The sequence below is a fragment of the Leptosomus discolor genome, chromosome 1 (genome assembly GCF_034619465.1).
Source record: "Leptosomus discolor isolate bLepDis1 chromosome 1, bLepDis1.hap2, whole genome shotgun sequence".
In the NCBI taxonomy this organism is placed as follows: Eukaryota; Metazoa; Chordata; class Aves; order Leptosomiformes; family Leptosomidae; genus Leptosomus; species Leptosomus discolor.
The window spans coordinates 22,336,233-22,355,958 of NC_141391.1; the positions used below are offsets into that span (position 1 = coordinate 22,336,233).

The window sequence follows — 19,726 nt, forward strand, 5'->3', positions numbered from 1 at the left end:
TAAATTTAAACTGGGAAAGCAAAGCAAGAGCTGTAACTCAGCCTTATTATAGTTCTTTGAGTTCACAACCGAATAGGAGCCCCTGTTTTGTCCTGGATTTACAGTATGAATGGGTATCTAAATCACTCCATTTCAAAACAAGTCTAGCATACATTTTCAGCTTTAGTGTGAGTTTCCTGACTTTTTTCCCCTCAAAATAAGCACTGCAGATTTATTTTATATAAACAGTGTTAGCATTTGATGAATATTCTGGCTGCAGACGCTGACTGGATTATGAGAAGCAGGATGGCAGAAAATGTAGGATTAAGAAGTGAGGGGTTACATTTCTAACCAGCTGAACTCTAGCTCAGTTCTTAAATTTGCCTGTCTTGTAAAAGAAAGAAAGGGAAGATGGAGAGGAAAATAATGTAAAGGCAATGCTTTCCAGTTTTGCAGTTGTCTGAATTGGTATACACTTGTAGATAGGAATAATTTAGGTGATTTTTCTCTCCAATATGAAGTGACATGGTGATGTTTAATCTGTATCTTACTCAGTTTTTTTTTTTTACTGTAAAATATATCCGCAAATGTGTGTAATGACCCTGGGCAAAACACGCTGCAGAGCTGGCTTCCCCTCCCTGTGCTGGAGGTGCATGTGGTGGGCAGCAACGGGACTGCCTCCTGCCAAAAGGATCTAGGGCAATTTTGGTAGAAATCTCAGCGGTTCGGCAACTGCCAGCTCATGTGGGTTGAGGATAGACACCAGGGTGTCAGTTAGGGAGCATGGTGCTGGAGCACAGAAACGCCGAAAAGAAATACAAGGAAGATGCAGTCAGGGAAAGCCTGTGTCTGGGTCCTTGCACAGCTTTACTGTGACAGAGAAACTTGTCATTTTTATCAAAACAAAGTTGGTTTGAAACTGGCAAAACAAAGCTTAACTAACTTTTCAGAGACTAATGTTTAGGTTTATCGTGGTATATGTATTGTATATTTATTTTTTTTTCCACAGAAACCTGCTAATATTTTAGTTATGGGTGAAGGTCCTGAGCGAGGAAGAGTAAAAATTGGTATGTTTATATCTTTGATAAGTCCCAGTGTAGCATTTAAGTTAGAATGTTCTGAAGGTGCAGTCGTACCACCTAAAGTAGTCACTGTAATACTAGCATGTGCCTGGGCACATTGCCTAAATGCTGTTTTCTGAGTGACTGGCTTTTTGATATTAGCCCCATGCACCAGTTCTGATGATGAAATGCTGTAACTTCATCAATAAAAAGTGGAAAATGTCATTATATTTTGTTTAAGTGGGTGTTTGTGTGGGGTGGGGGATTTTGTTATGGGATAAAGATGACAGGTAGCTAGGGGAAAAGGAGGAGAAACAAATGGGATTTTAAAATTTCCTCCATTTACCCCTGTAATGCTATGACATTATCTTGCTGCTGCTTATAAAATCTAAATAGGGAACTACTCATTGCTACAAACCTTAAATTTTCTAATGGAATCGCAGGTGGCATTTAGCCTACAAAATGTTCTTGAAAGGGTAGACAGGTCCCTTCGAGATAAACGCAAGGGATCTTAAAAGTCCAAAAACCCACAGTAATCCAGCCAAAACGCTTAGTGAAAACTACTGCTAAATGCTCAAACTGGGGTGTACCAGGGTAGGAAGGACCCAACACTTTCCCCACTATTGTAGCATTTTCTTGTGGGAGTTGCTGTTCACAGGGAGAGGATAATTTGTAGAACTTCAGTTGTTTTAAAATAAAGTAAATAAATAAATAAAAATTAACTGTAGCCTAACAGTAATAAGCTAGACCAGGCTGTGCGTTAGCGTGGCAGCTTTGATAGCAGAGTGCTAATGCACAGCCTGCTTCCATTTGTTATGGTAATTCAGCCCTGTTCGGAAGGGTTTTTTTAAAGCTAGTTCATCTTTTCCACTTCCCTCTGGCTTTCTTTTATGAGATTATTCTTCTGCATTGGTGCTCTGTACTCTTACTGTTTTGTTTATCTGAACTATATTGTTAATCACTAGTTTAATGATTCGGAGTGGGATTTTTTTGGAGTGTTCAGTGCTGGTCTAGTCTTTCTCTTGCTCTTTGAAATCCAAGGAGCAGATGGGCCAGGGCTGAACACTTCTGCAGATCCTACCCTGAACGTTTTTAATGCCCTTCCAAGGTTTAAGGTTGACAGTAGAGATTGAGGTCTTCTCCGTACAAAACAGGTACAGCACGGACAGCGGAAGGGAAAATTTCTTCCTATTACCTTATTCTTCACAGAGCGGTTGCTTCCAAAATTGAGAATGTAGATCATCCTCTGGGCATGTTCACTCTCAACTGTGGTGGTGATATTTGCTGTACACAACTACTTGCTAGTAATTGCACATAGACCACCCATTTATTTCTTAATTTACAGCTTTGAATTAATTTGGGAATAACTTAGAACACAACAAAGTTTAGTCAGACTCTGTTAATGGACAGGTGAAAGATTCTGTATCGGACCACCAGTCCTCTGAGCCATCCATTCCCAGCGGGGGAAGAGGGAGGGGGACCCTGGATTTCTAAGTGTGCTATCAAAATGTAGATTTTTTTTTTTCCTTATTTTCTTAAGATATTACCACAGCAGGAAAAGAATGCAGAAGTTATACCCATACCAAGGGCTTCCACTTTTCCAGTGTAACTAATTTTTCTAAAAAATACATAACTGGTATTTAACTTAAAATAATTTTTATAGGCTTTTTTGTGTCATTTTGAGTCATAAATTCACTTTCTGCCAACAGTTTTCCTTATTTTTCAGTTACCAGTGACTTGATCATATCTTGAGTAATCGATATTTTAATGTAGAAAACTGTAAAATGTTTCTCTTTTTAAATGCATTAAAACAATCATAAATAGGAATGCCTATGAAAAAAAATTAAGAATTGTGTAGTCAAGTTGAGACCCATATTTACCCTGAAGTCTTCCCTCAACCAGTGAGCTATAATATGTAGGTCCTTTTCCCTCAAAACGGCTACTCATCTCATTTTGTTTGAGTCTTCTCAGCATGTGTACATCCCTGCACCACAGAGTCCCTCTGTCTTGGGATTTGGGGAGTGATGGGTCGGGAAAGCGATTTGGTGGGAGAAGGTGCGTTATTTTAGTCTCTGCCCATTTTTTCCTGTGTCACTTATATTTGGAAGTTCAGATAGCTTTTTAGGCAGTTGTATACTACCAATTCTAAAAGGCAATTTTTAATGATATAGTGCCCCCCAAACTGAATTTTAAAATCATAGTCGATAAATGGTATTTAGTACTGGTATCTTGATACGGGAAATACTTCTTTGACAGAAAATTAGCAGGAATGCAGATGCTGTAGGCTTAGTTGCTGGTTTTGTGTGAAGGAAATATTGCTACAGCTAACTTCATGAGGAGGGAGCTTTTGTGATGTGCACGTATGTATTATAAATCATTCTAACCTTACCAGAACCTGCTCACATTTAAAATGCTGCTTCTTGAAAGACAATCCTGTAATAACGGAATTTTCTACCAGACAATATCAGGTGAAATGAGTCAGGATTTACCAGTGTCCTGAGAAGTGAATTGATGCGCTTTTTCAGAACAATGGTTGATTCTTCATTCTAAATGGCTCATGTTAGTAATGATTTATAATGATATACTTTTATAGGTGATGACATCCAGTAACTTCTACAAAAGCTCTAAGGAAATCTACTCACACAATTCATATCTGCTACAGTCTGCGTTTGCATTTTATTTAGCAGTGATGGTAGTGCTAACAAGTAAACTCAATCAGTTTGGTTAAAAAAAAAAGAAAAGAAAAGGAAAAAAAAAAGAAAAAAATAGATAGTTTTCCTCAAATTTTAAAGCATCTCTGTTTGAATTTTGCAGCTGACATGGGCTTTGCCCGATTATTTAATTCACCTCTGAAGCCTTTAGCAGACTTGGATCCAGTAGTTGTAACGTTCTGGTATCGAGCTCCAGAGTTGCTTCTTGGAGCAAGGCATTATACCAAAGCTATTGGTAAGTAAATTGGATGAAAACTTACTATTTTGTTTTTTATGTAAAGTCTACCCAAATATTGAAGCATTGATAAATAATACAAATGACAGTTGCTGAGTTAAAGGTTGTTACTGATTTCTTGAAGTTTGACAACAACTTTGACAATGTTGTTTAGTTTACTACGGTCTCTGGCTATATATAGGAATGAAATATTTCTGGGTTTTGGCTCCAAATGCCCTGAAATGCAATGCAAGTTTATAAGGCTTTCACACAAGACTTTCATAAATGCTTTTAGAGGGAATACAAATAGCATCTTCCAACTATTAGTAAAATCGGCATTATGGTGATGATGGGGCACAGTGCATTAATTTTATTGCAGAGGTTTTTACATAGTGTAATAAATACATGAAATGAGGAATGTACAGAATGGATAATATATTGGCTGCGTTGAAACTAAACTGTAAAAATAAGCTGTGTTTTATCCTCTCTCTGTGTCTTTTTTGAAGCACAAGTGTAAACGAACTGCTTGAATTAGTGAGATGTGGTTAGAGTCACGCAATGGGCTTGGCGGTGACACTGCATCAGGCATATCCAGAAGAAACCAAATCTCACAGGATGCAGATGCTGTGAGAATGGCATTAGTTACGTCACCTTAATGCTGCATCCTTCTCACCACTTAATTCATGTTTACCAGTCTGAATTTTAACAGCTTCAGCACAGCACAGTTGACTTTGATCTCCCAGTCTCTGCTTCTGCCATTTTGGGGGTAAGGGGTGGCTGGCAGCAGGAGCCAGTGTGTGCTGTGACTGTGGGACTGGGGGAATAGCCCAGCAGCAAGCTGGAGGGAGGTTCGCCTTTAGTGGATGTGAACAGCCCTGCCATGGAAGGGAGAGAGACTATAGGGAAGAGGACTGGGAAGTTTTTTCTCTTGCTGGGTGGTTTAAAAGGTGTGTTAAAGCCTGGCAACCATTTTGGGCGAAAGAACTTCCCCTGCAATGCTCCACTTACTTTGAACAAACATGGAGGTTGTATGTCAACATACATGTTGTTTCTGTAACCTGAAATTCTTTCCTCAGACCGTAGGCATTATTTTTTTAAGATCTTGTCAATGTTTTTGTCAGAAATTCTACTGTTTGACTGAAATGTGTTTTCATTTACTTTTCTGTTAATACTGTATTTCTTTTATAAATTAAATAAATTTCTTTGTGTGTTCCTTTAACTGCTTTTTTTGTTGTATTTGCATGTTCCTTCACTTTACTGGCATTTTCTTCTGCTTTCAGCATGTGTAGCTGCATGGTTGGTCATAGACTTTAGTACATAATTTTTTTTCAGCATAGATAAAAACTGACTGTATGCAAGCACTGAGTAATGGACTTACGCTCTCTGCATCATTTGCTTTTGTCCTTGTTCATGACCTTTTCTTGTTCATTCAAGGTTCAGTGTAGCATTACTTCATTAAGTTAAAAATTGCATTTGTATATGCTAGAAAAAAATCAGGAAAACAACTGGGAAAATTCAGGCTATCTGATTTTGCAGACTGAGACACAACAGTTAAAGGGGTTTTTGTTGTGTTTTTTTTTTTTTTTTTAAATGAACGTTATCAAAAAAGGGTTGAGGTGTGTGGGCATGGAGCGATTTTCTTGTTACTCTCTTTGTGCAGTAAGCATTTGGCTTATTCCAATAGCACTGCTTTTCAACTTACATTTTTTGGGTCATTTAATACTTATTAAATCCAGTGGGTGATCAGAGAGGGCCTATTTCTTGGCAGGGACAGTATGGCAGTGAATGGGCAAGATATTGGTTGGCTTTTCTTCATTTGTATTTTATGCGTGGCCAGTTACCCAAATAGTTTCCTTTGAGTTTTTTATTAATCAAATTAATTTTTTTCAGCGATAAATGGTAACTACACTTTTAAAACCCCACAAAAACTTGTATGGTACTCTCTCAGCTACTGTGTGGTTACTGAATTGTGTGCCACTATCTGTAGCTAAAAGGAAAAGTTGAGGAAGTATTGCGCCTCTGCAATAGAAACTCGAAATTTTCAGTGCAGGGACCTTATCTCTGATAAGCTCAAAACTGACATTCTACCTCACCAAGATGCTTTTGGAAAGATAAATTTGATTATTTTTTTTTAATTTCTGTTCTCCTTTCTTAAAGATATTTGGGCCATAGGGTGTATATTTGCAGAGCTGCTAACATCAGAGCCAATATTCCATTGTCGACAAGAAGATATCAAAACTAGTAATCCTTATCACCATGACCAGCTGGACAGAATATTCAATGTAATGGGATTTCCTGCAGGTACATACTGTACTTTTTTTTTTTTTACCACTGCTGTTTAAAGAAAGATAATCTCTATTGCTTTCTTTACATATGAAGGTGGCAGCTGATCGAAGCAACAAAGCTGTTCAAACAAGTCTTCATTTGATGAGTTGTAAATCTAGAATCTAATGGTAATATTAGATTTTTCCTATTATTAATGATAGGATTATCTTTGTAGTGATGTTTTATAATTTTAAAAGATTGTGTTTAGTGGTGGATGATTAAAAATCAGGAGTAGTTCTGCATTTCTTCAGTACTGATTGTAGATTTGGAAAGAGACAGAAATCAAGCAAAAATCTATACATTTAGTGAATATTATGCAGATGTTTAACTCATGCTAAATTAAACATAGCATGTGGAAGAAGGGGAAGGTATTTGATTTCTTTTTTCCCCTGGTAGAAAACTTGTGATAAGAAGAAAATTTCTTGATTCCAAAATGGAACAAAGAATTGGTTGCATGAACCAAAACAAATTGCAATGTGGGTATCACTTGTTGCATTTTCCCTTCAATGTTGATCATATCTTGTTTTTCTAGAGGCTGTCTTGCATCTTTTCAGTTAATGCTTTGTCTTCTGGTGTTCACATGATTGCAGGTGTCAGAGTAACAGGGGCCTTATTTCTACTTTTTGGTCATCTTTCTCCTCACTGCTTGTGTTCCCTGCTATGGTCCATTCACTATCAATAGTCTTTCTCTTTACTGTTCTGGTGGACTTTCTTCCTCCATTAATTTTGTGGTCGTTATGTTTGTGTGGTTCTAGAATTTTGTTATTAAATTTGCTCTTATTTTTCCTTTTCACTTTTTTTTGTACTGTATGTACTTCATTGCTTCTGTACTGCTGTATGGTATCCCTTGAAGAGTTGCCTTTGCTATTAAGTACTCATATTTTCTTGAAAATCCCACTTAATTTTGCTCCTTTAAGCAATACTATCATTTTCTGCTTTTAGCCTAGAATTTTACCCTTCTCTTAGGCTTTTCTTGCTTCATTTGGGTTTTACATTGTCTTTGTGTAGCTTACACAAATAGATGATACTCTTATTATTGTTTTCGGGTTGGTTTAAATAATCCTTTCTAATGGTCTGTTTTTGCTTCTTTTAAGGTCTTTGATTCTTACCAAGAAACATTCTTTTTCATTCACTTGCAGCAAATTTTTTGCTTTTAAATTGGCTCTTGCCATATTTGAAACAGTTTCACGTGTCTTTGGGATAGGGGATAGGGAAAGAGGAGATTTTAATAATTAATCTGATTTGTTTATTCACTTCAAATTTTTAAGCTCCCAGTGTTCTGCAGTTGTGATAAGACTTAGTAAATATTTGACATGAAGGAAACTACTTGCCCACAGAGCCTTTTCAGGAGTTAGGGAGCATAATACATTTGAGACTAGGTGCTCACAGTGGGTTTTGTTTTATTTTTAAATCCATTTCAGGCTTTATCTACCCAGAGAAGCTGAGATGAAAGATTCTTTAATTTGAGTGTGCAAATGTTACTTTTTCATAACCTTTTGTTGGCTAACAGTATTTCTTTTATGTTGAGACAGCAGAAATTAACACAGTACCCCTGGGCATTTTCTAGTAACTAGAGACAGTGCTGTCAGAATGGAAAATCCCTTAGAAGGAGACAGCGTTTGCGGGGGTCTTGGGTACTCCTGTCCCGAGATCACAACTGTGCCAAAATAAATTAAATAGCGGTACTGAAGGGTGCAAGCACGATGGCTGACTTGTTTTTCTTCTGTGCTGCCTTTTGGGCATATGGTGATCTTCACTGTAGCTGGCAGCTGTCTTTTAAAGTTCTTGAGTTAATCAGCACACAGCTGGAACCTTGTAGGTGTTGGTAAGATTTATTGTGAAGAGGTGATGAAGAAATGAGCCAAGGAGTTGCAAAGAAATAAGAAACTGCAAGGTTAGAGAAGCAGACTAAAATAAACAAATCAGGCCTACGGAGGTACTTGGAAAGCCTTTATTTTACTTGGGAGGGTTAGAGGAAAAAAAAAAATTATTAATAAATACTGATTTTGCAGATAAAGATTGGGAAGACATAAAAAAGATGCCTGAACATTCAACTTTAATGAAAGATTTCCGGAGAAACACGTAAGTCTGCTTGGAGTTGAGATTTCTTAAGAAAGCATGTTTTTCTTCTTCCTCCTACCCTAAATTTCTTGTAGCTCAGGTTGTTTTCTGTGTAGATGCCAAACAAGGACTGTGAAATGGTTGTGACTTAGATTGTGAAAAAAAGAAAAATAAAATTCTTTTGTAATGGTGAACTTGGCTTGTCGAGGTGGTGTGAATCAGAAGAGTAGCCAGAGACAGACGGTAAATGGTAAGGTGGCAGGTGTGAAACGGGTGATGCTGGTAAGACCCCACACAGCTCTGAAGATTGGTAAGCACAGATTGTCACAGCTGTTTCCAAATCTGTAGTACTGGAAATGATTTTTCTGTGATAGCTGCATAAAAGGGATCTGGTAACCTTGTACTGTTTCCAGGAAACAGTGGGTATAATTGTCAGGTTTGGTGTCTGGGGTAGCTTATGAAGGCTAAAGAAAAGAATAGCTTTCAGTTTTGCTGATGCATTGCTGGAGTCTAATACCTGCACTTAAGACCCTTCCCTGTTGCCTTGTTTCCATGCTGAGACATTTGGGGCTGTACTATTACATACATTTTTTGCGTCTGCCATTTAGAAACCTTATTTCTGAGCTCCTCTTCAAAAAAATGAATTCATGGCTGTTCTTGTAGCAACCTATACATTGCAGGAGAGTGTTAAGGTGGGCTTCGTATTTATCTTCCTGTTTACTACTTGCATTAGAAATGCACAGAATGAAACTGTATAGTAACAAAATTGCGAAAAGGCAGTTTAAATCCAAGTCACAGTTCAGTGTTTGCACGTGGGTTAAAAGTGTACTTTTTGTGTGGATATGATGTGTTTTTACAAGCATGTGAGGGAAACATCCATTTCTGTGCTGTCTGAATGATTTTTAAGCCATCTCTGGCATTGGTAGTTGTGGGTTTGCCCTGCTTAGTGGATTAGCAATGTGTTTCATGGCTACTAAGAGAGCTTTCCAACCCAAACCATTCTGTGATTCTGTATCAGCTTTGCATATTAGAAATGCCACTTTTTTTTTACTTTTCTAGGTATACCAACTGCAGCCTTATCAAATATATGGAAAAACATAAAGTTAAACCAGATAGTAAAGCATTTCACTTGGTAAGTTCCTGCATGCATAAAAAATCAAACCCCTCATATAAGTTACAGTGTTCAATGTGAGAGTTGAGCTGCTGTCAAGTACACTGTGACTAACTTTATTTTATAAATATTGTGCCTTATTTTATAAATAAGGTTAGGAATAACTGACAATCTGAGAATTGCAAAAGCACTTTATCTTCTCACATTGATAAAATGATTCTGTGAGTCATTCACTGGGTTAGGTTCTGTATCGAGTGTATCAGAAGCTTTCAGTCTTTAAGTTGTGATTAGTTTATAATTATATTTGCAGGGTTGCTGCAACTCTTTGCTATTTTGCTGCTTTGCGTACTTTAAATTGCTTGGGTTTTATTTTTTAAAAAATCCTAAATGCCTAATTTTTTACATGTTTATTATTAAGCTTATGTCTTACAGACTTTCAACTAATAAAAAAAAGACTTGAACAGTAGTTTGGAAAATTTTTAATGTGACTTCCTCATGCTCTACTGTGTGGCTTTCTTATGAAAACTTCCTAGTATTCTTCCATCAATTATTTTCTCTCTAGAACATACAACTTGGTTTTGTTTTTTTTTTGATGAAGACTCCACTTAAAATTCTACACTAGCTCAGCCCTGGAAGTGCCTGCATCATGTTGTTTTGGAAATTACTATATTGGGCCTTTTTTTCAGTGTTTTAAAGAACATTCAAGTCTCTAAAATAAACGTTTAGAGAGAGAGAAGAAAGAATTTAAGTATATCTAGTCTCTGAATGGACATTCTCTGTATCTTAATGTTTCCAACTCAGATCAAATGTTTTCAGTCTAGAATTATAAGGTAAATATATTATTGGGGGGGCAGGAGTGAGAGGAGAAAACAGGAAGCTTTTTGATCTTGGAGATGAAAGAAATAAATTGGAGAGAAATGAAGACGGTTAAGAGGTGTAGGTGAGGACCGTGTGGCTTTTGTTCAAGTCACTGGAAGCTGCACCTTCTCTGATGATCGGACACCAGGGGTTTTAAGCAGCCATCTTTTTTCTGGTCAGTACTTTTTCCTCAAGTACTTTTTCCTTCATTTAAATTTTGGAATTTATCCTTCAGTCACAGCAGTTCTGAGGCAATATTCTTCTTGTGGCATACTGCATGACCGTTTTTGAATGGAGATTTCCAAGCGGATGAGTTATATTGCAACCAGTCCAAAATAGAATGTATACCAAAAGTATAACCAGCTGAATCAAGTACTCATTGCAACAAGTTAGCTGGCAGTTGCACCATTATGCATCATTTACTGTGAAGTGTCTCTGCTCTCTGAAGTTAAAAGTTGGTGAAATACTAGAGGTGTTTACAGAAGCAAGGAAACTAGTCCTCTCTGATAGAGATTTTGGATTTTTGATGGATTTTTGTATGCAAGCACAACTGGAAGCTGCTGAGCAGTCAGTATATTTGTATGTAATGCATAAAAAAGTTGATGTTGATATGTAAAGAACTGAAGTGCTGAAGTTTTTACTGTGTAGCTATTTATAACGCAGCTTCAGAAATGCATTTTTAGTATTTACCAAGATGGTCTTATGTTTTAGTATGTGATACATACCTTAAAAAAGATATTTAACATAGCAAGTAGGTATATTCTTATCAAAGCCTAAATAAGATTTCTGAAAATTATATTATTAAGTAATTCAACAAGCAAAAAACAATTAACACGAAGTATCTGTGGAATATGATGTTTTGTGTAGAACGGAGTTGGGATATAAAAACTCATCCTTGGACTCTTAGGTAAAGCAAATTGAGTGAATTTGCAGATCTTTCTCATCAGTCACTGTAGGCAGGTGTTGCATAAAATTAAGCAACTGCATGCATCAGTACTTGCCTTTATAACTTTTTAGAGAACAAACATGCTGCTTGTCACCTACAAATTTGGAATCTAAAGCTCTCAAAATTAAGCTTATTTTGCTGTACCAAAATCTAAAAGCGGCTAATTGCCGCTAGTGGCAAATAGCTGAGAAAAGTCAGTTCTGCCAATTAAAATCAATTGCTTTAGATTTTCATATCATAGCTGGGCAATCTGAGGTAGAAACCTTTACCGTGCAACAACCTGTATAACGTGGCCAGTGACTTCACCTTCAGGTAATGTACGTGCTTTTCCTCTCCCTTGATTCCTCAAGTATTTCTTTCTTGCCTTAGTCTGCTGTCTTAACACCAACCTCAGGTAAGAGTGAGTAGGTCAGGCTTTGCTGTACATCTTGGTGGTCCATGAAAAGGCTTTCTCTGAGTGAGCTGGCTTCTCTTACAAGCTGTGAGTGCTCTGGCCAAACTGACCTGAAATTTCTCATCCGCTCTCCCAGTCTTGCAAGGTCAGAAATTGTTTTCAATAGAACAAAAAAACTTAGACACAAAATAGTTACGTGAGAATAGCTTAAAACACTTCCTACAATGTTTTCTCCCTGCAGTATCACAACAGGGTGATAGCGGTTTGAATGTATTCTGTGTAAAGTAGTGGTTACATTCAAATGCAGAATCAAGGAACGGTGTCCTTTACCAGGCCACCACCACCCCTCCATCCTTGGTCAAGCACTTCTCTGTTTTCTGCTGTCTGTCAGAACAATTCACTGAAAATCCAGATCCCATTAAAAAACCCTGGTCTTTCCAAAGTAATGTCTTAAAACACTGTTCAGAGGCTGTGAAAATCAGAAGGTGCCTTAAGTTCTCACTCTTGTTGTTTGAGGCAAATGCATGCCTTTGGCCCCTCCACCACAGCCTGAATAAGTTCAGTGAATCTCTTGGTCCAGTTCTTCCAGAGATACTCCAAGATTGACTCTTCCACAAACTGTCTCACAGCCCTTTTACTCTCCGCATCAGAACAGATAAAAAAGCTGGTTACATCTGCTATTGTGAAATATGCCACAACTAGTAATTCCAGGACTAGTAAATCTAGAGATTGTTGTCATTGCCAAAAATGAAGTGTTTTGATTTCCCGTCTTGAATTAACCAGATTTTTTCCCTCTGTACTGATATTCAGGCACATGGTCCCTTTTCACATGCAGAACTGATGTGTTAACATGAGACACTTTTGGCTCCTTCCTGCTTTTGCAGCTTACATTTTTTTCCACTTTCCTGATCTTTTCTTTCTACTTATTTGTTTATGCCCTAGAAAACAGGTGTGTGGCTGCTGCTTCTGGTTGACTGATGCTTCATCTTTTATTTGGTTATCATGGTCCATATCAACAGCAGTGACTGTCGCATTCATTGCTGATGTATGGTTTACTGCATTTTCATTATGTCATCCAGCCAGGTGATCTTTTAATTGAACGGTTTTTGAAATAGAAAATATTTGTAATAACAGGTGGAAGATTCACTTTGGTGCTGGCACCTGAACAAGGGATCAAAATAGGAGTTCTGATGCCCTTTGTGATAACGATTTCACAATCATGAAACTTTTCTTGTGGTTTGTGTTTTCTGTTCCTGAGTATGACCGAGTTTGTTCACATCTTTTCAGCATGTGATGGACAGCTTTATAACTTAATTGCCAGAAATGGTGCCAAAATTTTGCAATGCTTTTCAGTTGTGGTGTTTTTCAGCATGTTGGAAATTCTTTCTTATTTTTTGCCTTCCCCTTTTCTGGCTCCTGGGTTTGCTTTTTGAGCTTTTGACAGGAACAAGAAATGTTCTGTTCAAACTGATATTCTACAAAGGCTGCACGCAGACTCAGAGAGCTGCAGTAACTTATTCTGAGTCTGTGTTGATGATATGAAAACCAAAACTGGATTGATGATGATAATACATATTTATTAATGTTCTTAACTTGCTATTAATACTCAGGGCTGAGGAAAAAAATGTACTCTCTAACTTTACCTATCTGCAGTGTGGCAGTCTGCATCGTGGTAGTGTATGCTCACTTAATAGCTAGTGAAAGGAGACAGCCCTTTCAGATGTAGATCATGCCACTGGATCTTTATATAAAGGTGAATTTAATTCCATGAAAAGTATGAATAGCAAATGTGAAATTCATGTGATTTGCCCCTGTAGTTTCTGTGTATCTTGTTAGATCCATGATTTAAAAAACAAAAGCGATAGGTTGAAAGCGTGGCACTTCTTTTAAAGGTCATTGGCTTTGACAATACATCGGGGTGTACTTTTGCCTTGGATGCCGTATTCCATATTGAAACACGAGGACTCACTGTTTTCCCTTTTCTGTGTGGTGTCTGAAACTCCTCCTGTCCATGGACGTTGCTTGTCCAGCATAGCTGTATTCCACAAAATAACTGTTGGGTGAATGGGGAGAAATATATGCACATACACTAAAGCTTTTTGAATAAGAAACACGTATTTTTAGGTTGCATCACTTCTATTCAGTGCTAGAGTTAAATAAAATCACTCCGATCTCCTATTCGTAGAACGGAGAAAAATCTTCAGACCCACGGAGACAGCACAATGTTTCTAATGTGTTTTTATTGAAAAATAAAACAAAACAAAAAGTGACAAAAAGAGTGACAAATGTATAAAGTCCAGCCAGCTTCTGAGACGTTCACGTAGGTGCAAAATGACAGTGGAAGAGTAAAACCAGTACAAACAGTAAAAGCAGTTTTTAGAATTACCTTTCAGTCCTTAGTGCTGTGCTGAATTTAGACTGTTTCCGGTATTTGGAGTTACTCCAGATGAGTTTCTGGCTCTGTATCCTAAGCATTTCTCATAGCACGACCCTCTAAGTAGCCATGCTTATGACTCTATGCAAATTTTTCACTTTGCTTTGGTTAGGTCCGTTTTATTTTCTTAAGTTTCCATCTGTGTGTGTTACCTTAAGATTTTTGGTCTAGCGCCTGTCACTGAAACATCTTGTATGCTATTTTTCAAGTTAGACACTGAGCAAATACCTAGTGTGCTTCTTAGCCCTCTCTCAATACTTCCCAGTGAAAGTAAGATGTGCTTTCTCAAAGTGCAAGGTTTTGCTGGATTTTTAGTTGAACTGAGTTCAACTGTTTTGTGAAATAGTGTATTTTGCCTTGTATTCTGCATATTCATCCTTTGTGGTCATCTTCATTGTCTTTAACCAACACAGGCATTTTGGAAGGATTGCTTTCATGTAGATGATACCTGATTCATCAGTTGTTACAAAGATAAAGGCTGAGGTCTTAACACTGATAGTGAAAGAGCACCAGAGCTCAGACTTGATGTGCTCATGGAGGAGGCAGCTTATTAGGCTTCTTCAGAGTATTTTGCCTCGTGTCGTGCAAAAAATCAACTGCAAGTCAAGCTTTTGCACAACTGCTCCTTTGAGCAGCGTGTAGCACACAAACGTGTCTTAGAGTCCATATTTGTCAGAGTAAGCAAGCACATACTGGAGTGGGTGATAAAAAGTTACCTACCCAGGTGGGTTTTTTGAATGTGTTGATTACTCCCTTCTTTTATAGCATGAAGATTTTCTAAGGAGTGACTTCATAGAACATCTTTAAAATACTATGGATGACAATGGAGATGTACTAATGTGACAGTAATGAGCAGTAATGGACATGAAATCACTTTTGCTTATTAATTGCTAAGAATTATTTGGATTTAAAAGGATATGATGATGCTTCCTGTAAAATGCAGTGTAGTTGAAGAAACCAGGTTAAATATGTGCATGTTGTATCTTCTTGTGAGAAGTGAGTAGACCATTAAAGCTGCTGGTATGTCATGGAAACTCTGAATGTTTTTGTTAGAAGGTTCATGACTGGAACTGAGTGAGTTTCCTGAGCTTTGCAAGTAGAAATAGGTGTTCTTTGGTGGGAAATGGAGTTACTGTTTTAACAAGAGAGAAGGCTGTGGTTATGCCATTTATGGTTAGGGTTTTGAGTTCAGACTCATTTGTATCAGCTCGTCTTTCAGGAATAACGCAATGAAGTTTCTGTAGATAGTTTTGGTAATGCAGAGCTTTTTATCTTTTTTTTTTGTGCAGCTTCAGAAATTGCTCACTATGGATCCAATAAAGAGAATTACCTCAGAACAGGCTATGCAGGATCCCTATTTCTTAGAAGATCCTCTTCCCACATCCGAGTAAGTGATCAATTTATTAACCTATCAGTGCATCCAGAGATGCTTTAGAAATGCTTGCTTTCTCTCTGCTGTAAATATGTTTGTGAATGTTGAGCTAAATACTTTCTGTCTAACAACCAAAGAAAGCTATAACCACTAAAATGCCATTTGTGGTTTTTAAAATTAAGTAGCATTCTTACTAATCTCTTGCTTTATGGAACTTTGATCCTATTAGTCGCAGCACTAATCTTGTTATTCACTGACAGGTTGATTATGCATGCTACAGATCTTTTTAGACAACTGCTAAGTGCCCGAAGGTCCACTTCTGTGCTCCAGAATGCCAGATAACACTCTAATTAGTTTACATTTTTCTGTCTTAGCCTTTGTTGTAAATTCAGTGGGTGGGGGAAGTCAACTCTGTCTCTGTGCTGACGTCCTTAACAACTTAAATCCATTTTCTGTAGACATGCCTCTTTTGTTTGTGTGGGGAGATTTACAAAAGGAAGAAAATTTGGGGCTAGTGAATGATTTCATCAAAAATTAAGCCCCCCTCCCAAAAGACTAGCCAAAGAGCATGACCGTGCACCTTTTTAGGAAAGCTATTAGTACATCCTGTGTATCGTTCTCTACCGTTATCTAGGGAAGAATTTATAAAATATGGTATGTATATTTATAAGCAATTAATTAAAAATGAAATTATTTTACTAAAACCTATTGGATTATTTATAACAGCTCCTGACCTGTCTCTGTGATTTAATGTTGTCATGTGAATGATTTGCAGAAACTGCTTTTAGGACAGCGTTTGGCTCTTTTCTGAACTTTAGGTTGGCATTTTAATGTGAATACACAATGCGTAATGCTAACAGGTGCACAGAGACTTTATTATAAATACATTCTACTGATTAAGGGCAGGTAAATATTAGCTTGCACTAGCAGTAGCAAATCCATGTGGACCATGAGATACGAATTGACAGATGAAATTTCTAGGTATTTTAATACTTTGTACCAGGTGGTTTTATTAATAGTCAGTAGAGTTTCCAGGAGTATTTTTAGTTCCGAAACTGTGAATGACGCAATCGCTGGATTAAGATATCTCTTTATGCCCTTGGAGATACCTAACAGATGGTGTACCTTTCCAGCCACCAGTTTGGTCACCAGTTACCAGAACCACGAAAACTGTTAGGAGTTTAGATAAGTGTGTAAGAGGCAACTGAATAAATGTGAATAGGTTTATTAAGTTTAGAATATGATGAAAGAAAGACAAGGAAAACTTCACCATTAATTATAGATATTAGGCTGTGGCTCAGGCAACTTGAAACTAGCATGGGGGAAGTATGAATCTTACAGGTCTAACCCTTCTGTTCTAATACAGTGATAAATAGACTTTTTTGGGGGGCAGTGTTTTTGCAGGTTGTCAAATCCCTTACCCAAAACGAGAATTTTTAACAGAAGAAGAACCAGATGATAAAGGAGACAAAGTAAGTACTGGAAGAACAGTATCATCATGTTTCACTGGCTTTCACACTATTTCCTGTTTTCATGCTATTTCACGTACTGTTTTTGAGTTGAAATTTTTCTTTGTGTTTAAACAATTGAGAAGAACCAGCAGCAGCAGCAGGGCAATAACCATACTAATGGAACTGGTCATCCAGGGAACCAAGACAACAGTCACACACAGGGACCCCCACTGAAAAAAGTGAGAGTTGTTCCTCCTACCACTACCTCAGGTGGACTTATTATGACCTCAGACTATCAGGTATTTGTTTTATTCATGTATCGTGTATTTGGTTCTCATGTTTACAGCAGTGTTTCTTTAAGCTAAAAAAGCAATTTTGTACATGTCACTGTGTTAACTGATATTTTTTGGCATCTTTCAGATGTTTTTTTGAATGCATTTAGTCAATAGATTCCGTGTAAATTGGTATGCTGATGCCCTTTAGGTTAGCAGTAGGGAACTTGGGATCAGAGACTATTACAGTTACTGATTTATTACCTTCATTATTCATATTAGGGACCTATGTGCTGCGCTCTGTATCACCTAACAATACCAGTCCTTATTTAAATAAGCCTGTAATGGTAAGAGGCGAAGGGTATTGCAGTAAACAAGTTGTGAAATAAGGATCTGAGTAAGAGTTTTAGTTGGGATGGGAAAGTGGTATTTTGGGTGACAAACAGAAAGGCTTGGCATGATGCTGTCATAATCTCTGTTTTGAAGACCAAGGGAGATTCCAGGTAAGCCCAGTATTACAGATCTGAAGAGACAGGTGAGGTGGCAGCGATCAATAAATGAGGAAGACAAGGAGGAGCGTAGGAAAAAAGCTTGAAGAAAACTGTGTTCCAGCCTTCCTATATTTGAGCTTGTGGTCAGACATTAGGAAATCAGAAGAGTCTGGAGCAGAAGAATATTTGAGAGTCATTCCAGGGAATGATACCTGAATTTGTGGTTTTGGATGAGGTTACTCCTGGAGACTGGGGAGAATAAGGTTAAGGACAGAACCTTTAGTTAGTGCAAGAGAAGAAACTACAAAAGAGGAGCAAGGAAGATGTCAAATGATATGCATAGGAGCAGTTAAACAGGTGGCAGATTTTGGAAGCCTAGTGAATAGAAGATTTCAAGAGGAGGCATGCTGGTGGAAATGTTGGCCTGCAGGAACTATTACTTACTGGTTCACGTGGGATGCATAGTACAGAAGGCCAGTTGGAAGAGACTCTTGGATAAAATCAAAAGATGGAGAAGTCAGAAATTACTGGCCGTGTTCTCAGTTAATTTAAAGATTAGTATCTAAATCTGAGGCCCTAATACTGGAAACTCACTTAGCTGTGCTTATATTCTGTAGCAAGGCTTAAGGAGAGTTAAAGAACGGTGTCATAAAACTGCTGCTGTCAACTTGGTTTTCACAGTTTGATACCGTTGCTCCATAAACACCGATGGGCTTTGAAATCTTGCATTTCAGAGTCTGTTCCTAAGAGTATCAGAGATCCTCAAAGGCTGCCTTGGGGCATTACCCTCATCCTTATATAAATCTGTATACGTCCAGCATTGGCCAAAACTTGAAAGTGAAAAATACACTAAAGAGTATAAAATAAGATCATTTTCAGGAGCTTTGTTGTGAGACCCTTCATACAGTCCCCAAGTGCCTTTGCTCAGCTTATCCCAAGACATCAATAGCGTATCAGTTTCCAAGTCATTCTCCTTGAACAATGTAAATTTTTAGAGCTGTTTGAAACAGTGGTATAAAAATTGTCTTTCTTTTAGCTGGATTATGCATCAGAGAGTGCTCTTTTACAGGAGCTTCATCCCTTTCAGTTTGGCAAGCTGCAGTTCATTGCTGCTTTGGACTTTTAGCTGGCTCTTCCTACCACTTCTCTGAGTGTATTTTTAAGAAGGCAAATGCAGCTGTAACTCTCTTAATCTTCCCCTCATATTGAGTCACATATCTAAGGAGATTGATGCAGAGGTTGCATGTACTGTGTCAGGGTGTCACCCCGTTTACATGCCCTATTAACATTTCCTTCACCTCACTTTGCTGCTGCTGCTTGCATTTTAAACAAACTTCAGCTTCCACTTCTGTGAGCAAGAGCTGAGGTTTGCTAGTTGAGAAGTCAGAAGACTCAAATTACCTCAGCAGGAGTTGACGTTGGTTTGTTTTCAGCTCATGCTCATGAAAACTTTTGTACTCTCAGATATCCATCCCAGGGTTATAGCTGGGGGCAGCCCTTGTCAACACACATAATTTTGGAATACTTCTGCCTTGAGGTAGTGATAACTGCTACTTTGCTGTCTCAGGAGCTCTTGTTGGTAACTTGACTGTTCCTGACTAATCTTTTTGCTGTCTCTCTAGGAGGCAAAACACTTGGTTTTCAAAAAAAAATACATCTCCCCCCCACCTGCCCCCCCAGTCTTGCAAGAAGGCAGTGGGTAGATTTGTTCTGATTAAGGTATCTGGAAAACACGGTAATTAAAGGGAGGAGACCTGAACTTGCTGGCACTAGAACAAAAGCAGTTAAGAGTTGCCTGTTGATGGTTTCGGGCCTCCCTGAAAAAAATTCCTCACATTTTTTGCTTCTGATTCTGCAACTTGAGGAGATGGCAAATAAATATTACAATACAGCCCTCTGTTTTAAACAGACACCTGTTCCTTTGTTCTTCATTTGATTTGCTCAAATTCCCCATATAAAGCTTGTGAAGAAGGATTGCCATCTCCTGGGCAAGGCACACTAAGACAGTTTCTCCATCCACTCAGAACTCAAATTACTCTCTGCAGA

General features: G+C 37.9%; 1 protein-coding gene across 3 annotated transcripts in view; it reads left to right on the forward strand.

Annotated features, from left to right (window-relative positions):
* CDK8 (cyclin dependent kinase 8) overlaps window positions 1-19,726 on the forward strand; it is an 84,052-nt gene that overhangs the window by 60,945 nt on the left and 3,381 nt on the right. The window contains exons 5-12 of one of the 3 annotated variants that reach the window (XM_086481837.1): window positions 989-1,046; window positions 3,855-3,986; window positions 6,123-6,266; window positions 8,303-8,372; window positions 9,411-9,483; window positions 15,384-15,481; window positions 16,860-16,938; window positions 17,058-17,216. In XM_086481837.1, coding sequence (XP_086337963.1) covers window positions 989-1,046; window positions 3,855-3,986; window positions 6,123-6,266; window positions 8,303-8,372; window positions 9,411-9,483; window positions 15,384-15,481; window positions 16,860-16,938; window positions 17,058-17,216 — 813 coding nt within the window. The remainder of the gene's footprint in view (window positions 1-988; window positions 1,047-3,854; window positions 3,987-6,122; window positions 6,267-8,302; window positions 8,373-9,410; window positions 9,484-15,383; window positions 15,482-16,859; window positions 16,939-17,057; window positions 17,217-19,726) is intronic. The other 2 variants (XM_086481838.1, XM_086481839.1) reach the window with 2 other exon arrangements.